Genomic DNA, 20,792 nt, shown 5'->3' with positions numbered 1-20,792 from the left:
TGAAGGATGTTTTTTCATATAAGAAAGAGAGAAAGCATAGACTTGAAGTGAATTGTGCAATTAGGAGGTACTGTGATATTATGATCCAGGCATACTGTAATTAAGATCTGCAGTCGGTTGGAGAAATAGGGAATACAAAGGACAAGCCAGGTGTGGCTGATATGGACTAGGAGAAGTAGTAGTTATAGATTTACCACAGTATGAAATCCAATTTATTGGAGAAGTGGCAGTATTATTGAAAAGTTGAGAAGAAGTAAAATTTGAGGGGTGGGGGAGGTTAATGTGTTGTTTTTTTTGATGTGAAGAAATCAAAATCATGATGGAACATGCAGTGAATTATTTATTTTAACCACATCAAGGAAGTGGATGACTGCAGAGCAAGGCAGGTATCTTGGGGTCTGGAATGTAGATATAAAACTAAACTGCAGGAAGGTAATCATTAATGGTAAACACTGTTTCCAAAGAAGAGTAGAGGTTGTGCAGTAGAGGTCCAGGCATCCCTCATTGAGGTTGAGAAGGGTAATAGAAGTCACAACAGTAAAGGTAGTGAAAAGAAAGAGGAATCTTAATGCCATGATGTCAGGGAAACCAATGCATCTGAGTTTCTGGGTAGAAGGGAGAGTCAACAGTATTTAATACTGCATAAAAATCATGGAGAGTTGATAATTAAACTAATACTTATGTAATATTATTGCAACATATATGTTTTAAAATGTGGCATTTTCTTAGTTTTAAATAGTTCAACTCCTCCACTTCCCCAACTCCCCAGCTCCTGCCGCTGCCCTCTGAGCCTTCTCAAGAGAGTAGATATCTTATGATAATCCTTCAATGAACATTAATAAAATCCAAAAATGGAAAAGGGGGGTGGAGCAATATGGCCAAATGGAAACCTCCAGCAATTGTCTCTTCACATGACCACCTAATTCAACAACTATCTGCTCAAGCAAGCCCCTTCAGAAGAACCAAAAATCCGGTGAGTGGTCCTACTATGTGGTTTTAACATCGTATCAAGGAAAGAGGCATGGAAGAGGGCAAAAAAGACAATCTTGAATTGCCTACACCACCCTTCCCCCATTCCCCAGCAATGCCGTGCCAGCGTGCTGGATGGAGAGAGAATCTGTGTGTTGAGGGGAGGGAGAGTGAAGTGATTGTGGGGTTTTGAATTGAAACTCAGGGCTGCCATGGCACAGGGAAACACAGCAGAGGGCAGAATTCTGCTGGTACCCGCAGCGAGAGCATTTAGATTAGCCAGGCCAGAGAGAAATCCTCTGCCCCGAAACCCAAGTTCCAGCTCGCCCCACCACCAAGTGGCCTGGGACCTGGCCTAAATTTGTAAGGCAGTTGGGCCATGAGGTCTGAAGTCCTTGGGAAAATCCTCTGACTGTGCTGGCTTAGAGCCAGTGGACTTTCAGTACACATGACCAAGTGAGTCACCAGCAGCTGTAGCCAAGTTAGTGCCTCTGAACTCTAGTCATTACAGTTCAGGAAGTTTTCTTTCCTTTGAGGAAAGGGAAGAGCTCAGTGGACTTTGTTTTGCAACTTTGGAATCAGTTCAGCCAAAGTAAAATAAAGTACCAAGCAGACTCCCAAGGCTCCTGAGTCCAGGCCTCAATTCCTGGATGCGTTTCTGGACCCACCCTGGGACAGAAGAAAAATGCTGCCTTGAAGGGAAGGACCCCGTCCTGGCAGGATTCACAACCTGTTAACTAAAGAGCCCTTGGGCTGTGAATAAACAGCCAGTCAACAGTCACCACTGGCTTTGGATGAGACTGGGCTGGTTTCAGGTGTGCCCTGTTGCTGGTGGCCATGAAGGGGTGCCCATATCACCACCCCCGCCAACTCCAGCAGCCAAGCACAGTGAGTGAGGGAAGAGAGTGAGAGACTTTGCCTGCTACTCCAAGCAATTCTTTTGTATCTTACCTAGCTCACCAAGGCAGTACAACTAGGAGTCTGCAAGAATCACAGCATTACAAGGCTTGGGGCACCCCCAGTGCTGATATGGAGGCAGGACCAAAGTTTTGGATCACAACACTCAACTACCTTTGAATATCTGGAAAACCTTCTCAAGAAGGATGAGTTGAAACAAGCCCAGATTGCGAAGATTAAAATAAATGCCTACTTCTTCAATGCACAGACATTGACCAATATCCACAAGCACCTTGTAAAGCCAAACAAGAGCTTCCTGTGGCAGACCTTGGCTTGTTGAGTAGAAGAGTGACATGATAGATGTATTATTTTAAGATGCATAAACTATTTTATTTGTATTAACTATTTGTTCAATAGAAATGAATCACATTTCCTGGGAGATATGACTAATGTTCTGAAGGGGTTCATTCATTTTCAGTTGATGAGTTTTTTGATATTTTATGAATTCATTATTTTTCATCTGACCTGTCTTTCCCTGGAAGAAAATGTAATGTGAATTCATCTAAAAATGTTGGGACCAAAGGTCCATGAGTTATATACAGTTGTATGTATTATAAAATGATATCTACATTGCTATATATATGTAATGGATGTTACAATCTGTATTTGAATTTCATGACCCTTCCACACTGCCATATTAATTTGTGAAGAGCATATTGCATCTTCAGGCAGTCTGCCTTTGAAATTGTAGGTCTTAGGGCAATGATAAGTTCAGGGACCCATGACTCAACTAATGATTTGGTTTCATCTGAGATAACATCTCTATTTTCAGTACTATCTTATTAATGGTTACCTTTTCACCTGTTACCTTAATCTTTTTATATATTCTTATACTTTAAAAAAAGGATCCCCATGTGTATATTCAGAATTTACAATACAGGAACATGAATACATATTGGTTGGTTGAATGGCAATTAAAACCTAGTTCTATCACATACTAATAGCTACCATATACTAAGCATTTACTGTTTGCACCATCTAAACAGTTTTTGCAGTATCTTATTTAATCTTCAAAACAACCTTATGGGGTAGGTACTATTACTAATCACCATTTTATAGTTGAAGTAGAAAGCTTGAGAGTTTAAATAACCCACAAAAATAGTAGATATAAAATATAAGCCCAAATTTAACTTTAAACACTATGCATATTACTTAGTGAACACTTAATAAAATGTAAGTTGTATGATTTAGGACTGTCAGAGATTCTTTCATTCATCAATTTTTTATCAGCTGCAGTGAGTTAACCATTGTGCATAAAGAGGAAATTGGCTATTGTATAGAACTAGTAAAATGAAAAAAAAAAAAAAGGCAAAATAATGTACCTGGAAAATTAGGCCAACCTAGGGTAAAGAAGACTGTGCCTGGGCAAAAAATGGAAGTAAATTAAAAAAAAAAAAATTAGGTAAATGTGACAGTCCTTGATCAGCATTGATTACCATGAGTTTCCAAGATTTTCAGACTTCAAGGCTCTTTATGGTTCAAGTGTGGACCTGGAATTCGAAATAAAGCTACCTTCTCTCCTTTACCCAGCTGGAGATTGGCCACATCGATTCTGAGCTTATTCAAGAACCAAAGGCACCTTTGTAGATTTCTAAGATATTATTAATAATTAAACTCACCCTATACTGTGACTTATGATAGATATGGGAAAGGGTGGGATAGTGGCTGAGATTGGGGCTTGTCAACAAGAGACTGATAAACAAATACTGTTCAGTTCTCCATTGATTAACATTTGTTAAATTTATTGCCTGAATGAGGAAGCAAATACTGACCAAAATCATTATTTGATAGGTATTTCTATTTTTCTGTTAGCTGAGAATATTTATTGAGGAAAACAACTGCAGCACAATACAATGATATATTGAAATCAAGGTATTTATGCCGAATTATGAAAAAAAAAAAAGAGAAAAACATGGTTTTTATTGCTTTTTTTTTTTTTTTTTTTTACCTGATGCAAGGGAAAGTAGGAGATGACTTACAGAGGTCTCAGAATAAGCCATCAAAGAAAAATTTAAATGTAATTTAAGTAAGACAAATTTAATTGACCAACTTAAGCCTGTAAGTCCAAAATGTCAGTATGTGTGTATCATTTTAATGTCTCAGAATTGTAGTAATGACCAGTATTGAATAGGAAACATTTGTTTATAATTTCATATGCAAAGGGTGAATGAAGCTTAATGGTGCATTTGTTTGGATAATCACTATTGTGACATAAAACAAAGTCATGTTTTTTATAAAGAGGATATGTTGGTCAAGTAGCTTCCTGAAATTGTAATTCAAGCTCTTGAATAATACTGAAGCTCCAGTATTTTAGGATAAGATTTATTGCTTTTATTTGTGAGGTGATTGTAATCAATATGGACTCCTCTTTGTGCTCTCAGTAGTAATACAGAAAACTTTTGTCTGATGCAGAATTCTACTTTGTGTGTTTTGGCATTCCAACCGCTTCCCAGAATAGTGTTAACAGACCAAGCAGTGGCAATACATAACTCTGATTTGATTTCATGTATACTTGGCTCTGAATCATATTCTGTCATTTCTTAAACTAAATAAAATTAGTGTAGTTAAATTTTCTCAAATTCTGCCTCTAGAATCATCAGTACATTTTTATTGTGTTACTGAGAATGATTGGGAAAGCCAAAGGCCAAATTCTTTGACGAGAGAAAATCTCCTTCTAGAAGTAATATACCCTATATCTGAAAGGGTTAATGGGCTTCTTAAAGTGCTCCATTTATCTAGAGAGGGGACCCTGTGACCCTGTTAGGACTTGCTTTTGTCATTTCTTAGGAAGAATGCAATTTAGAACTCTCCTGTATTTTTCTTCTAGCTGCTTAGTTATTGATGATATTGACTTTTAGTTTTTAAAAGTCTTGCTTTTCAAAATTATTTTTAAAAGCTCTCAACTATTCACATCCTATATTTTTATTTTATATCACTTTTCATTTGGGATATTATTAAGTCAAATCCTTCTCCACAATCCAATTTATTTTTAACCAAGATCCATTGAATTCAACTCACTGCCTTTTTGCAAAAGGTTAACCTAATATTTCATGTTCTGTTATACTTTCTAGTTATGCTATGTGAAAGAAAAGTTACTGTGATAATCAGCCAATAAATTACATTCAGAATGTTTATTCTCAAAAGTTACATTACTATGCTGACATAGATAAACATAATCATTTATCACAATATGGATTGTGGAAGTAAAAACTAAAATAAATGTAGCCATCTTTCTTGAATGTTACCTGGGTTGTTTGTTTTAAATGTTGGTCAGAATAACTATCTTCAAACAATTTGTCTTTTTATCTCTCAATTTGAATTAATGTATAAGATTAGTAATGGTTCAAGGCTGAATAGACAAGCAAAAAACTGTATTTTATAGTAAGAAAATGTTTTCAGTTTTTTGTATAAAAATGAGATTACTTGGATTTTCTAATATTGGCTTTTGTTAGTAGGATGCTTTGTCATTTCATCATAAGAAATAAATCATTTAAAACTATAGCTTTATCGTGTGTTTGTTATCCAGAAGACACAGATATCTAACTTGATAGACTGAAGAAATATGTCTGTCATGTATGGAAATTACTAAAAATAATCTTATCACAGTTATATTGTGCTAATACAGCAAGTCGTAATATTTATTAGAGTGAATATAATATGCACCTAAATCTTCTGAATATAGAATTTAGTCAGTTTTTTTGGTAATGGTTTTATTGAGATATAATTCACTTATCAATAATTCACCCATATAAAGTATAGAATTCAAAGGTTTAGTGTATTCACAGAGTTGTGTTACTGTCACCGTGATCATTTTCATCACTCTGAAAACAAACCACATATCCTTTAGTTATCACTCCAATTTCTCCCCAATTCACCAGCCCTAGCAACCACTAATCTACTTTCTGCCTCTATAGATTTGCTTATTTTGGACATTTTATATAAATATAATCACACAAAATGTGGTATTTTGTAACAAGCTTTTTTCACTTAGCATAATGTTTATATTTTCATCACATTGTGAATTTCCCAAATTTCTTTCTGTTATTCATATCTAATTCCATTCCATTGTGTTGGAAAACTATTTTGTATTATCTAATTCTTTTAAGTTCACTGAGGCTTGTTTTTTCACCTAGCATATGGTCCATTCTAGAGAATGTTCTATAAATACTTGAGAAGAATGTATATTTTGCTTTTCTAGATTGGAGTGTTCTATAGATGTCTATTAGGTCTTGTTGATTTATAGTGTTATTCAAATCTTCTATATCCTTTTTGTTCTTCTCCATAATTGTCCTATCCATTATTTAAAGTTGGCTACTGAATTCTTCATCTATTGTTTAAATGTCTGTTTTTACCTTAAATTTTGTCAGTTTTTGCTTCATGTATTTTGGGCCTTGTTGTTAGGTACATGTATGTTTAAAATTGTTATATATTCCTGCTAGATTGAGCCTTGATCATTATAAAATATCCCTCTTTATCTCTAGTAATATTTTTTGTTTCAAATTTATTCTAATATTAGTATGGACACTCCAGATTTCATATGGGTGCTATTTATATGATGTATCTTTTTTCATCTTTAACTTTCAATCTCTTGTATCATTGGATCTAAAATGTGTATCTCCTATAGACAGCACAGAGTTGCATCTTGATTTTTATCTAGTCTGATGGTATACATTTATACTGGCTATTTTAATTTCATAATTACCTATACTTTATTGACCTTTGTTTTTCCTGTGAATTTGAATTACTATTTGTGGTTACTTTCTGCCTGAAGAGCTTCCTTTAATAATTCTTATAACACACACGTCTACTAGTAACAATGTTATGTTTATCCAGAGAGGGTGCCCTCTCTGCATAAATTGATCACTTTAAGAAAATGTAATGTTTTTTCTTGTGCATTTCTTTGTTTTTCTGTGAATGTCTACATTTTACCTTTATTTTTGAAAGATACTTTTATTGGGTATAGGATTCTTGGTCGACAATTCTCTTTCTTTTAGTGCTTTGTATGTCTCATCCCACTATTTTCTGGCCTCCTATTCTTGATAAGAAGTCAACTGTTAAACTTATTGGAATTCTCTTGTACATGATGAGCCATTTTTCTCTTGCTACTTTTAAGATTTTCTCTTTGCTGTTGACTTTTAGTATTTTGACTGATATTCTTCATGGAGATCTCTTTTTACTAATCCTGTCTCACATTTATTGACCTTTCTTGGGGATGTCATTTAATGTTTTGTTCTGCTTTTCAAAAAATTAAATTGGGCAAATATTCAGCCATTATATATTATATATTTTTTTCCTTCTTTCTCTTTTCCTCCCCTTTTGGTACTCTCATTACAATGTTTTGGTTTACTCAATGGCATAACACCTATCTCTGAGGCTCTGTTATTTTTTGTTTATTCTTTTTCTTTTTCAGATTGTGTAATCTCTAAATTTACTGATTTTTTTTTCCTACTAGTTCAGATTTAGTATTGAGGCTCTCTAGTGAATTTTTCTTGTCAGCTGTTTTTCTACTTCAGAATGTTCATTTGGTTCCTTTTTATAATTTCTATCTCTGTATGTATATTCTGTACTTGATGAGAGATTGTCATCATACCTTCTTTATAATGGCTGCTTTGAAGTCTTTCTTAAATTTGACACCTGGGCCCTCTCAAAGGCAATTTCTGTTGCCTGATTTTTTTTCTCCTTGTGTATGTATCACAGAATTCTGTTTCTTTGCATGGCTTGTAATTTTTTAAATTGAAAACTGAGCATTTTAGATAATATATTGTAGCAATTCTGGTTATTAATCCCCCTATGGGAGAGCTCATTGTTGTTGTTTGAGTATTTGTTTAGTGACTTGATAGACCATTTTAGGGAAATCTGTTTTCAGCCAGTGTGAATCTCTGATACTATTCTCACAAAGTGCAGTCTTGGACATATACCCGTCACTCTGGGATGACAGTGGTTATAGCAGGGCTCTCTTTGCCTTTTTCTCTGATATCTCTGTTAAATTGTCAGCCTTTTATGCTATCATACCCATCTCTTCATTCCACTGATTTCTGGTTGATTTCTCTATTATTTTTGACAATACTGTGAGATAAAAATTGTTCTGCAGTGCGTGATTTCAATGGAATTTGGGTCCATTTGCACAGGCGGGTTGGGAGGTGAGTCCTTTGAGGCTTTCTGTGACCCTAGGAGGCTCATCTTAGCTGTCTATTTCCCTGGTTCTCCTTGGTAAACTATCTACCTTCTGGTTTAGTTTATTGCTTTAATGGAACTACTAGCCTCTTCTTATTATTTTTGCCATTAATATTTGTATTGTTTTCAAGAGTACTCTTAGGCTTGAACTTCCTCACATTTGGGTTCAAATAAAGTCAGTTCATTTATGGAGAACTATCTGTTCTTATGGCCTGCCTTTTCTAGGAAAAATCTCTGGGGCACATCTCCAAAGGTGGAGATATGGTCAGTAGCCTGATTCTCTCAGGGTGACACTCCTGCTTTATGAGCAAGGTGCTGGCTATGGGCAGTAGCCTCTGGTCTTCTCAGCTTGCTGCTCCTGTTGTACAAATGCCAACCTGTAAGTGACATGAGATAAGGGTGATCAGGGCCTAGTGTTATTGGCATGTTGCTCCTGAAATAGAGCCTTTGCTGTATAAGTAGGGGCTGTACGAAGCAAGGGAACTCCTGATCTCTCAGGTGCACTTTCCTTGAGTTTGGTCTCTGTGTAGCAGGGGGCTAGGGAGGAGATGAGAAATGCTGGCAGCCTGCCCCTCCCTGGGAGATACCATAGCCCTCAACTAAAGGTGTGGTGGGGGCTGCAGAGGGAGCGCTGTGTTCTTGGCTACACTCATCTGAGGTAGAATGACTGCCACTCTGAACTAGAAGGGAGGAGGATAGGAGTGGGTTATACTTCAAATGCCACAGACCCTCACTGCTCTTACCAGGTTTAGTAGATTTTCTTGAAATAATATTTCTTCATTGGCTGTTTGCCTTTAAGACAATTTCCATGACGTTAAAAAATTGTTATTTTTACTAATTTTTACTAGTTATGTTTGTTTTTCTGGGAGTTGGTTTACAGAAGTCCTCACTCCACCATTCCAAAAGTGACCCTCTAGTGGTTATGTTTTAAAAGAAAACAATTATTTATTGAGTTATTCAGATGACATTTAATACTGTTTACACATGAGGTTAAAATATTTTCTACCAAATACCTCAAAAAGTGACTTAAATATACACTTTATCTTTGGGTGAATTTAAATGTAAGTCCCACACTCAGAAGAACTGAGTTCTAATTCAATTCCGGCTGCATATTAGCTGTGAGGTCTTTAGTAGGTTACTTATCCACCCTCAACTTACTTGCTCATCCACAGTATTGAGATAATAGCAGCTGTTCATGAGTTAAATTAGATAACCCATGTGAAAGCTATTGAACTTTTAAACTCTAAAAACTTAAAATGGAGAGTATTGTTATTACCACTTTAAATCAAATGCAGAATGAAATGAAGTGTCTCTTTTCTGATTTTATTCTTACCTAAGAATATTAAATATAAAATTTATCTTAGAGAGTCATTTGTTATAGTTCCATGATTTTTAGATCCTTCATATTATCGTGTAATGAATATTCTTATAAAATCAGCTAGGATATCACCTAGCAAATGATTACTTTAGATAAGTTTATTGTGGAATTTCAACAGTGGAAGGGGAAAACAGCATTTTTAATATATGTCTAGTAGTATACTAAATTGTTTTATCTAGTTATTTATTTTTGTTTTTTTGCTAGTTTTCTGTGAATCACAAGAAGGGTTCATTTTCATCTGTGAAAAAGATGAATGTGACCCAATAATTTTCAAAGAATCGTAGAATCTAGATTTGGAAGGTAATCTGGGAGTTGGTCAAATCTAGTAGGAGTTTCATTCTCAGGATCCCTGTCAAATTTCTACCCAGCACCTGTATGAACAGATCATGGGTGGAGAACCACTGTTGCACATAGGCTCTGAATTCCATTTTCACTCCACTTTAATTTTTAGGTTGTTTTTAGGTTAGAAAATATGTACCATGCATTTCATTTGTTCTTTACTACAGTTTTCTAATTCAGATGTTGCCCCATTTGACATATGAGAAAACCAAAGATTAAAAAAGATAAGCAGTTTACTCAAAGTTATATGACTATTATGAATTAAAAACCAAATTCATGATTTTTGGACCACTGTTTCACAAGCTGCCTATCAGAGATTCAAAGAGAAAAAAGAAATCTGTAATTCCTCAACTCAAAGAATTCACAGTTTAGGAAGAAGAAAAATTCTTAAAGCAGCAGTTACTGTTTAGATTGGTATACTCAGGTAGAGATTTTTGCATTGTCTAAGATGAAAAAGACAGGTCTAGATTAGTCTGGGGAAACTTCCTGGAAGAGGAAGACTTTTGAGATGAACATCTTCTAAAATAACTGCAATAATGTTGACTCGTGTGATTTCTGATACAATCTCAGCTGCTACTTTTTAATTCATATCTGAATCCAAATTTTCTTCCCTTAATTTCTACAATCTTGGTTCTGCATTCTTTACTAATACAAAATAAATTAAATCTCTTCCATGTGAAGCTCTTAACCTACTGAAAACTTCGTTGTCTCTCCTAAATCTTTTCTCTAGGTTTTTCTTCAGATATTACATATTGCATTGCAATATATAAACATTGTTGTAAGATGCTGGAAAAAATGTTAATTGAATTAAACAGAATTGTTTGCCATCATGGTTCCTCCTCTATGGTGAAAGTACAGTTTGTTGTTTGTTATTGATGTTTATTTGTTTGTTTTTCCTGAAGATTTTTTTTTTTACCAAGAATTGCTTCTGATAATTTAGTAAAATTGAAAATATAATAGGAATTATTCCATTCATATTTTTTCCAGTATTAGTCTATTAATGTAAGCAAAAATAACTATTTGAGGAACCACGTAACATTTTAGATGTACATTTTAGCTTTTTGTCAATTCATACCATTAAAATTGGTTCCTGTTTATATATTTTTTCCCAAAAAAGTGACTCCTTAGAAGGAGTTAGAACTTTTCCATATGAATTTTTGTTGTATTGGGATCTTCCCATAGTGAATTTTTTTTTAAGCCAAATATAGGATTTCTCACTTATTTTTCTTAAACACTGTCTTGCAAACTTTGGGTCATTCTTCTAATTTGTTTAGATCACATTTAATTTTCTTTTCTCTTATATTTTATAAGGGCTTTCTTTCCTAGTTAAGCTTTTATTTAGGGGAGTATGGAGGGAATCCTAAATAACATTTTGATTAGTTTAATGCCAACATATTTACATATATTTATACATTGTTTATGCTGTCTTCAGAGCATCTTGGCTTTAAATCCTCGTACACAAAGTCATGCAATTCTACGTTCCACTTCGGCCAAGAAAGTAGACAAGAAACATTGGAAAAGAAATCCTGATAAGAACTGCTTTGTAAGTACCACTGATACATGATTTCTTGCTGAAAATGATTTCTTTTCACACATTGTAAGACAAGATTTTACTTATGCGTAGAAATACAATTAAGTATTAAAGTACACCTGTGATTTTTTCATGTTTTATATTTGAATAATCTGAAAAGTGTTTTTAATTTTATTGCTTTAAAGATATTCTGAAATACTTAAAAATTATAAACAGGTTGAGCACCCCAAATCTGAAAATGGGATGCTCAGTTGTTAAGTATACTGAAATCCAAAACACTTCTGGTCCCAAGCATTTTGGATAAGAGAGATGCAACCTGTAAAGTTGTATTGAGTATTTTCTTTTTGCTGTCACATTAAATAGACAGTGTATCATAAACTCCAATCAGCCAAATTTTAAGAAAAGTCTCTGTTTGTTCAAGTGACAAATATATATCGTAAAAGGAATTGTGTTAATGTACATTTTGGAGACAAGCTCTTCCTAGGAAAATTTTAAGAGGATTTCAGCAATCCTAATATAGTGATGCATTTCTTAAGTTTTGTTTTCTCCATTAGAAAATGAGCATGTAGACATATATACAAATCATTTCTAAAACTCTGAGTATGGTGATGTCTCAAATGTGATTAAAATAAATATTTTTTAGAAAAGAGGAAAAAATTTACATACACACTTCTGTTTGTTTGTTTTTTTGTGGGTCTTGCTCTGTTGCCCAGGCTAGAGTGTGATGGTGTCATCATAGCACAGTGCAACCTCAAACTCCTGGGCTCAAGTGACCCTTCTTAGTTTGGTGCCAAAACTTTTTTTCTTAATGAACGTCTAATATTTCCAGGGCAGTACAGGAACAAAACAATATTTCTCTGAGATTATGGCTAGAATGTTACTTCACTGAGCCTATGAGGTAATTACAAAGCTGTGACTGTGAGACCATAAATGGGATATAAGTGTAACCTTAAAGGTCATATTTAAAATGTCATCTTAGGATAGATTAATTTTTAAATTTGAGAAGAAATTTCTTTCTACCTGATTTCCCAAAATTTATTTCTACAAAATTAATATTACCAACTTAATTAGTGAGACAATAGTATTAGGTTAACATTAGCGCTTTCGGATCTACAGTATGTATTGTTGTAGTTTGTTTTTATGTGCTTCTTTCTTTCTGCCCACGCTATGAACTTTTTGAGGACAGCAATTGAGGATGTGTGCTCATGTGTGTTTGTATTTATCTATTTTTTAAGTTTTCTTTCACCAGCCTCCCAGAAGAATGTTTTGAATGAAAAAAAGCAGTAGAGACAAAGAGAGACATTATGATATGAAAAGATTACTTAGCCACTTAATAACAGATCTGAATTTGAAATTCAGTTTTCCTTGCTCCAGTTTTGTGAGTTTTGCTTTCTACCAGAAGGCTTGTCGTAGAGGTCTCTGGAAGGACATTGGTGTGGTCCAAATTAGATCAAGGAATGGCCGATTATAAGGCATGATCCTGTATAATGATGTGAACACTTGAAGGACATTGTGAAAAGAATCATAAAATTTTCAAACTTTAGAAAGCCCTTGAAGAGTATCAAGTCTCAATCTCTCATTTTAAAGTGTGAGAACTAGGATCCAGAGACATTAGGTGACTTCCCTAAGGTTTCTCATTTATAAATGATGAAACTATTCGTGATCAGGATTTAATCTAGAAATAGAGGCTTTCTCTATTGTTATTGCTGTTGGTACTAGTTTATGGAAATTAGCATTTTATTTCATAATGTGATCCTATAAATTGAGTTTCTTATTTTATCATTTTTTAATAACTGATCAAGGTTCAGTGTAATCAGCTTTCTCCATCAAATATACATTGGCATAAATTTTTAGAAAAGCAATTTGACAGCATCTTTCACAATGTTCATTAATATTTATTGTGTTACTTTGCTAGTGCTCCTATAACAAGATACACAGATTAGTGGCTTAAACAACAGAAATTTATTTTCTCACAGTTCTGGAGGATAAGAGTATGAAATCAAGATGTCGTTATGGTTGATTTCCTGAGGACTCTCTCCTTGGCTTATAGATGGCATCTTCTCCCTGAGTCTTCACTTGATCATCCCTCTGAATGTGCTTGTGTCCAAATTTCCTTTTCTTATAATGGTACCAGCTATACTGGATTATGACTCACCCTAATGACTTTATTTTAATTGCCCCTTAAAAGACTCTGTCTCCAGTCACATTTTGAGGTACTAGGGATTAGAACATTTTGTGGATTTATAATTCAGTCCATTAACAATATCTTTAAATTATCTAACACTTACATACAGTAATTCATCTTCAACTAACATATCTTAAGGAAAGAATTAGTGATGTAGGTAAAGTATAAAGAGGATTATCCTAGACATTATTTATTCAATAGAGAACAATGTGGGGGGAAAACCCACTCAATTCCAACCACTGGGTCATGGTTAAGTAAATTAGAACAAATCCATTCAGTGACAAATTGTGCAACCCATAAAAATTATTTTTTAAATAATTAATAATCTGTATAACTATACAATCTATGTTACAGGGAAAAAGCATGAAGCATCATTGCTTTTAGTAGTGATTATGTGCACTTATACTAACCTTACCTTTATATGTATCCACAAAGAATAAAAGAAAATATACTGAAATATTAATGGTGATTATATTTTTTTCTTGTCTCTTTTGTATATTTTCTATAATGAGCAAGTATTGGTGGAAAAATAAAATGAAAGATTTAAATTGATGTTAAAATAATAATTCCAATTTATAAGATCAGATTTGTTGCTCTGGATATATATCAGTTTGAAAACTCTATGTAATATACATGGATTGCCCAGAACAGTGAGGTTTATTCCCAAAGGGGAAATATGGAGCTATGGTTGAAAGTTATCCTCAGTGCAGTTAAAGAATGCTATTCCTGGCTGGACATGGTGGCTCATGCTTTTATTCCTAACACTTTGGGAGGCCAAGGCAGGAGAATCACTTGAGGCCAGGAGTTTGAGACCAGCCTGAGCAACAGAATGAACCCTGTCTCCAAAAAAATAATGCTGCTCCTTTGCTTTTTAATATTATCCTCTTTGTGCTTGCATAAAAATAGAATGTATTACCAAAAGATATGATTTATTTTTTTAATTTGTGAGTTTTAATACTTGTATTTTATAATCATTCATCTAAATTAAAAAGCTGTACATTAAAACAAACATAAGAAACATAACAGGGATGCTCACATAAAAGCACCAATGAAAGCTTGCTCTCTCTAGCCAAAGAACCAAGAAAGGGGCAACCTTGTAAGGCTGAAAACTTTTAGACAGTAACTGCTCTACTCTAACCAAACACTACAAAACAAACAAACAAAAAAACAAAACAAAACAACACAACAACAACAAAATGACCCCATCCCTATGGACTCCTACAAAAGCAAGTGGGAAACCTAGACTTCCACCCTGTAATGGGATAATGAGATGTCCCAACACCCCTAATGGTGTGGTGTCAGAAGACCAAGTAGGGAGCCAGGTATTTTATCCCCACTAGCTAGCCCATACTCAGTAACTGAGCAAGAAGGAGAGGCTAGTGAGGTATGAAATTTTCTTCTTACCTTGTTGTCATCTCCTTGCTCTTTCATGGTTTCTTTGTCGATTAATCCTCATCTCACCCCTCAATATTACAGTGCTGGGAGCTCAAATCTCTCTCCTCCCCCCAACCAATCTGTTTCTTTTTTTTTTTTTTAATTCATCTTATTGTTATGGGGGATACAGAATTGCAGGTTACATATGTTGCCCATGTACCGCCTTTCCCCCCAAGTTAGGGCTCCAGGAGTGTCTGTTCCCCAGATAGTGCGCGTTGCACTCATCATGTAGGTATATATCCCTCGCTTCCCCACCTCCCCCTTCCCGAGTCAGTACCTTCAAGCGTTACCATTCCCCAAACGGTGCACAATGCACTCATTGTGTAGGCATACACCCATCCCCTCCCCCCACCCCCACCTCAGTCTGATATCCGATTGGTGTCGTTCCCAGATGTGTATTTACGTGATGATCAGGGAAACCAATTTTCTGGTGAGTACATGTGATGCTTGTTTTTCCATTCTTGGGATACTTCACTTAATATAATGGGTTCCAGCTCTCTCCAGGAGAACCATAGAGATGTCGTATCTTCATTATTTCTTACAGCTGAGTAATATTCCATGGTATACATATACCACAGCTTACTAATCCAATCATGTATTGATGGGCATTTGGGTTATTTCCACATCTTTGCTATTGTGAATTGTGCTGCTATAAACATTCGGGTACATGTGTCTTTGTTATAGAATGACCTTTTTTCCTTTGGGTATATGCCCAATAATGGGATTGCTGGGTCGAATGGCAGGTCTACTTGAATCTGTTTAAGATACCTCCATAATGCTTTCCACAGGGGTTGCACTAGTTTGCAGTCCCACCAGCAGTGTATGAGTGTTCCTGTCTCTTCACATCCACGCCAACATGTGTTGTTTTGGGTTTTTTTGATAAAGGCCATTCTCACTGGGGTTAAGTGATATCTCATTGTGGTTTTGATTTGCATTTCTCTGATGATTAGGGATGTTGAGCATTTTTTCATATGTTTGTTAGCCATTCTTATATCTTCTTTTGAGAAGTTTCTATTCATGTCATTTGTCCACTTTTTGATAGGGTTGTTTGATTTTTTCTTGCTGATTTTCCTGAGTTCTAGATAGATTCTTGTTATCAGTCCTTTATCTGATGTGTAGTATGCGAAAATTTTTTCCCATTCTGTAGGTGGTCTGTTTATTCTCTGGACTGTTTCTTTGGCTGTGCAGAAGCTTTTTAATTTAATCATGTCCCATTCATTAATTTTTGTTGTTGCTGTGATTGCCTTGGGGGTCTTGTTCATAAATTGTTTACCTAGGCCAATGTTTCTTTCTTTTAAAATACTCAATACATTGATTACCTCATTCTGTTCCTCACTTTTAGTACTACGTTTAGACTGATGTTTCCTTTATTTATCTCTCTAGCCTGCATTTATGTCTCTGGCTCTATAACCAAATGCCTACTGAATACCTCCACTTAGTTGTCAAGTGAGCATCTCAAACCTAACATATTGAAAAAATCCAAATTATAATCTTGCCTCCAAAACATGTTCTCCCTGAAGAATTTTCCATTCATCCTTTCACTTAGAGCAAAATATTAGCATCTTCAATTTCTTCATTTTTCTCACCTCCCATAACTAATTAGAAGATCCTTTTGGCTATGCCTTCAAATATATCCAGCATCTGACTACCTGTTATCACCTCTACCAATACGTTCACCCAGATTATTGCAGTAGCCTTGAAATAAGTCTCCATTCTTATAACTTTTCTCAATGAAGTCTATTCTTAATAATACATATGAGGAATTCTTTTAAAATTTCTGTGCTCAGAATCTTTCACTGGTTTTCTAGCTTACTTGGAGTTTGTATAATTTCTTTTGCACAGTTGTTATCTCAGAAGGTCTTCTCTGGTCAACCTAATTAAGACTCTAATTTGTTCTTCCTACCTATCTCTTCTTAGACTTCCCTGCTTAGTTTTTTCTCACAGCACTCATCACTAATATACTCTATTTTTTTTTACTCACAGTTTGTTTATTGTCTATATTTTCCCACTAAAATATGAAGTCCAATAATACGGGAATTTTTGTGTTGTGTTCGTAATGGGTTTTGTTTCATTAGCTGTGTTACCAGTTTCTAGAACAGTGCCTGGCACACAGTTGGTATGCACTAAATATGCATTGCATGAGTTCATGCATGCATGAATGAATGAATGAATAGGACTTTTCTGTTACCTACTCTTTAATACTAGATGTAAGGGTTTCATATTTTCTTGTATAGTGCTTTACAGTTCCCAGAGTACCTTTGTATATTGTATATGATTTTTACCATGAGGCATGTGGAAAACTCAGATTTGTTTCCTCATTTTACTGATGACTAGGCTGAAAAATGTTACATGATTTGCTTAAGCTCATTAAAATTACTTAGCATTTCAGCCATATCTAGAATACTGGTCATTTGTACCTAGTGTGTCCTTTCTTGTATGTTACTTTACCTCCTTAGAAACGACAAATAAGATGATGAGAAAATATATATGTCAAAGATAAGGAAAATGCAGATTGTAATGGTTTTCACATTTGTGACCAGTTATCTTGTATCTTTTCTGAAGATAACCAAAGAATGACATTTTTAGCCAACTCCCTGACCACCAAATATAAAGGCTTTATTTATTTATTTCAATTGTGCTTGATTTTCTAGCTATTTTGCTTTGGCTTTACAATGTTCTGCTCTTATTTGCTTCAGATAATCAACTGACTTATCACTCTTTGCATATCTGTATCACGGTTGTGGGTTAGGTTTCTTTGAAGTCTGAAAGAAGAAGTGTTTTTTGAGGCATTGTGTAGTCTTCTCTCACTATCTTTCTTCCTTCCTTTTTTCTATTTCTTTCATGCTTGAAGCATCCATATTTCAGGCATCAGATTGGATGCTATTCAAAGTAGCATCCAATAATGCTTCAAATAAAATGATTCAAATAAAATCCTCAAAATAAGTATTCTAAAATTGTTTATGAAAATACCTACAAATTTCGTATAATAAATAAATTATAGGCTTCTTAGAAAATAGGCATCTGTTTGACTTGTGAAAGTGCCCTAAGAATGGCAATTCTGCAACTTTTGCCCAGGAATTTCTTCACTTGGCAATTTAATACCATTCTAGTACTAATGTAAATTCCAAATTCAGTAAGGGATTCAAACTGGCAAATGTGTTTATACTGGTTAATGAAGCACGAAGCAGTTATTTCCAGTATCTTTTAAGCAGGTGTTCCGTAACTGCTGTTTATTTTTGCCATTTTTGAAAATGTTGAACGGTCCTAATTACATAAATATTTTGTACTCATTTTCAATGAGCAATTTTTGAAGACCAGAAAATGTTACCAGTCAGAAAACTTACCCAGGGTGAAAATAAAAAGAAAAGGCAGTTAAAGACAGACAATTATTAGACATGTATTTAAGAATTTTAGCAAAATTGTTCTAAATACATGACACATAGTAGGTGCTCACAGTAAAAGAAAAATAAAAATAGGAATAAACCATAATGTATATTAAGAATTTGCTACTTGCAGTTCTATTTTTAATTGCTTTTTGTGGAGTAATTGATTTAAGCCTCAGCATTTAAGCCTTAGAGCCACCCTATGAGGCAGGTACTATATTTTATCTCCATTCCTAGAGGATGGAACTGAAGCACAGGAAGCTTAAGAAACCTGTCCAAGGTTCCAGAAATAAAGGATAGAACTAGAGATTGAACCTATGCAGTCCCCAGAGAACTCTTTAGAAAGAATTTTTTGGATAAGGAAATAAAAATAAATCATTGACTTTTTTCCTTGTAGACAATGAAAATAACTAATATATAAATTTTGATAATTTTTTTCTTGTTTGAACTTTACAATCCTAGTCAATAGTTTGTTTCTGCATTTATTACCTGTTTATAATGGGCCAGGCATTGTGCTACTGATTACATTGAAATAAAGATAAATATGATATAAGCCTTGCCAAGTTCTCACATTGTTTTGAAGATATATCAGTAAATAATAATAATGCCTTTTTGAAGGAAGAACAATGAAGGAATTTTAATTATCAATGTGAGTTGGTCACATTTGCCTTTAGCTGAATCAGTCTAGCCTTTAGTGTGTGGAAGGTGGATTTAATGAGGAAGATGGGAGAGGAGGACTCTGGGACTGGTGTAGAAGGTTGAAAGATAAATGATGAAGACCAAAAGAAGTGGGTACGTAGGAGAGAGGATAAGCTGGAATCAATCTAGGAGATAAAATGCATGCAAGTTGAGAGTTGACTTTATGTGTGCATTTAATTGTTTATAGTGTATATTGAGAGGAAATATTGACAATTCAGTTTTGGACCTTTTGAGGTTCTTGTGCCTGTGGGTCACACTGTTTAGTTAGAAAAGTTGAAGCTCATTAAAGGGTCAGTGATAGAGATGAAGAATTTTTTAATTGTCAGGATGTATATTGGTAATTAAAAGCCTATGGTAGGGTTACTCAGAAAGATTGTGTGACATGAGAAGAGGATGCAGGTTACCTTTGGGATTAGGAGAGGCAAATGAGGCACTTATCTCAGGTACAAAATGTAAGGGGCTGCCAGAAGGCTCAGTAATCAAGATTAATAATAAAAAAAATAAAATAAACCATGCATATAGGGGAATACCTTTTTCGTTTTACCCCAGGCTCTGATGTGGCTCAGCTTGGCACTGAACACAAAATGGAAAAGACAGGCAGAGATGAGAATTTAGCTAAGAAGCACTACAAGAGGTGAGATGAGAGAACCACAAGAGTGCAGTGGAGGAGTTCCTACCAAGGAAGGAGAGGTCAATGTTTTTTTCTTCCAATATATGATTTCTTGTGTTCTAAATATGGTTAGTTTTTATATTTTTGGAAATTATCCTTGAGGTTTGCCTTGTTTTCTGGCTACGTTTTTCTTTCTCAAATTTACATGGCTATTAAGGGATGAAATCCACTTAGTTAATTAAGTTAGCACTCAATCTCATTCACTCTTGCTTGGATAGCCAGGTACTTGGTTCTGTTAAATTTGATATAGAATGCAGGTCCCAGTATCGGTATATCAAATTCACAGTATGGATTCCTATTTTTAAAATCTCAAACTAAATGAACTTTTGACCAGATTCCCAGTAAGAAACCAATCCCTGTTCTTTTTTTTTTTTCTTTAAAGTGAAAGCAATATTTATTCAGAAACTTTAGAAAGTCTACTACACAGACAGAGCAAAGGGAAATTCTCCCTGAAGAAGAGAACCACCCCGTTTCAGAAACCATAGAAAGTCTGCTCCAAGACAGAATAGAGGTTGGCCCTCCCTGCAGAAGAGAACCAGCCAGCAATCCCTGTTCTACACTTTCCTCTCCTTACACAATATTTAAAAACAATTTCTCAAGGGTGAGCTTGCTATCTTGATGGGGGACAATAGCTTTCTTTCAAAAATAGACCCATAGCCTGAATGAGTTTCTGAAATAAAAAAATAACCAAAATCAAATTCTTTGCAACTAAATACCTCTTTCAATAGGTGGAAAATGTAATGTTTGTGTAGTGAGTACAAATATCTGCCTAAAAACTCAGACATGCAGGTAATATAACCGCTTTTATTTTCCTCTAACTGAACTTAATTTCTATTCTGAGCAGCTTTGAGAATGGGAACTTCATCTCTGTCACTTGTAGGATTCTTTTTGTTCCCTGCTTTCCCACCACCTCCATCTCCCACCCTTTATTTCTCTGGGCTGATATCTGAGTTTCACAGACATTGGTGTCAGTGTAGTAGGTGAGATGAGCCCAGCTGATTCTTCATGTCATCTTTCTACTAATAACCATTGTGGGGGCTTTGGAGTCATCCCTCATTTCCATTCTCCAGATC

The 20,792-nt window shown here is 34.8% G+C and overlaps 1 protein-coding gene across 1 annotated transcript in view; it reads left to right on the top strand.

Annotated features, from left to right (window-relative positions):
• DPYD (dihydropyrimidine dehydrogenase) overlaps window positions 1-20,792 on the top strand; it is a 799,420-nt gene that overhangs the window by 26,297 nt on the left and 752,331 nt on the right. Inside the window, exon 2 of the mRNA XM_069478264.1 lies at window positions 11,250-11,360. Coding sequence (XP_069334365.1) covers window positions 11,250-11,360 — 111 coding nt within the window. The remainder of the gene's footprint in view (window positions 1-11,249; window positions 11,361-20,792) is intronic.

This window comes from Eulemur rufifrons, chromosome 8 (genome assembly GCF_041146395.1).
Source record: "Eulemur rufifrons isolate Redbay chromosome 8, OSU_ERuf_1, whole genome shotgun sequence".
NCBI lineage: Eukaryota > Metazoa > Chordata > Mammalia > Primates > Lemuridae > Eulemur > Eulemur rufifrons.
Note: the sequence above shows the minus strand (reverse complement) of the source record. Positions and strands in the feature narration are given on the sequence as shown.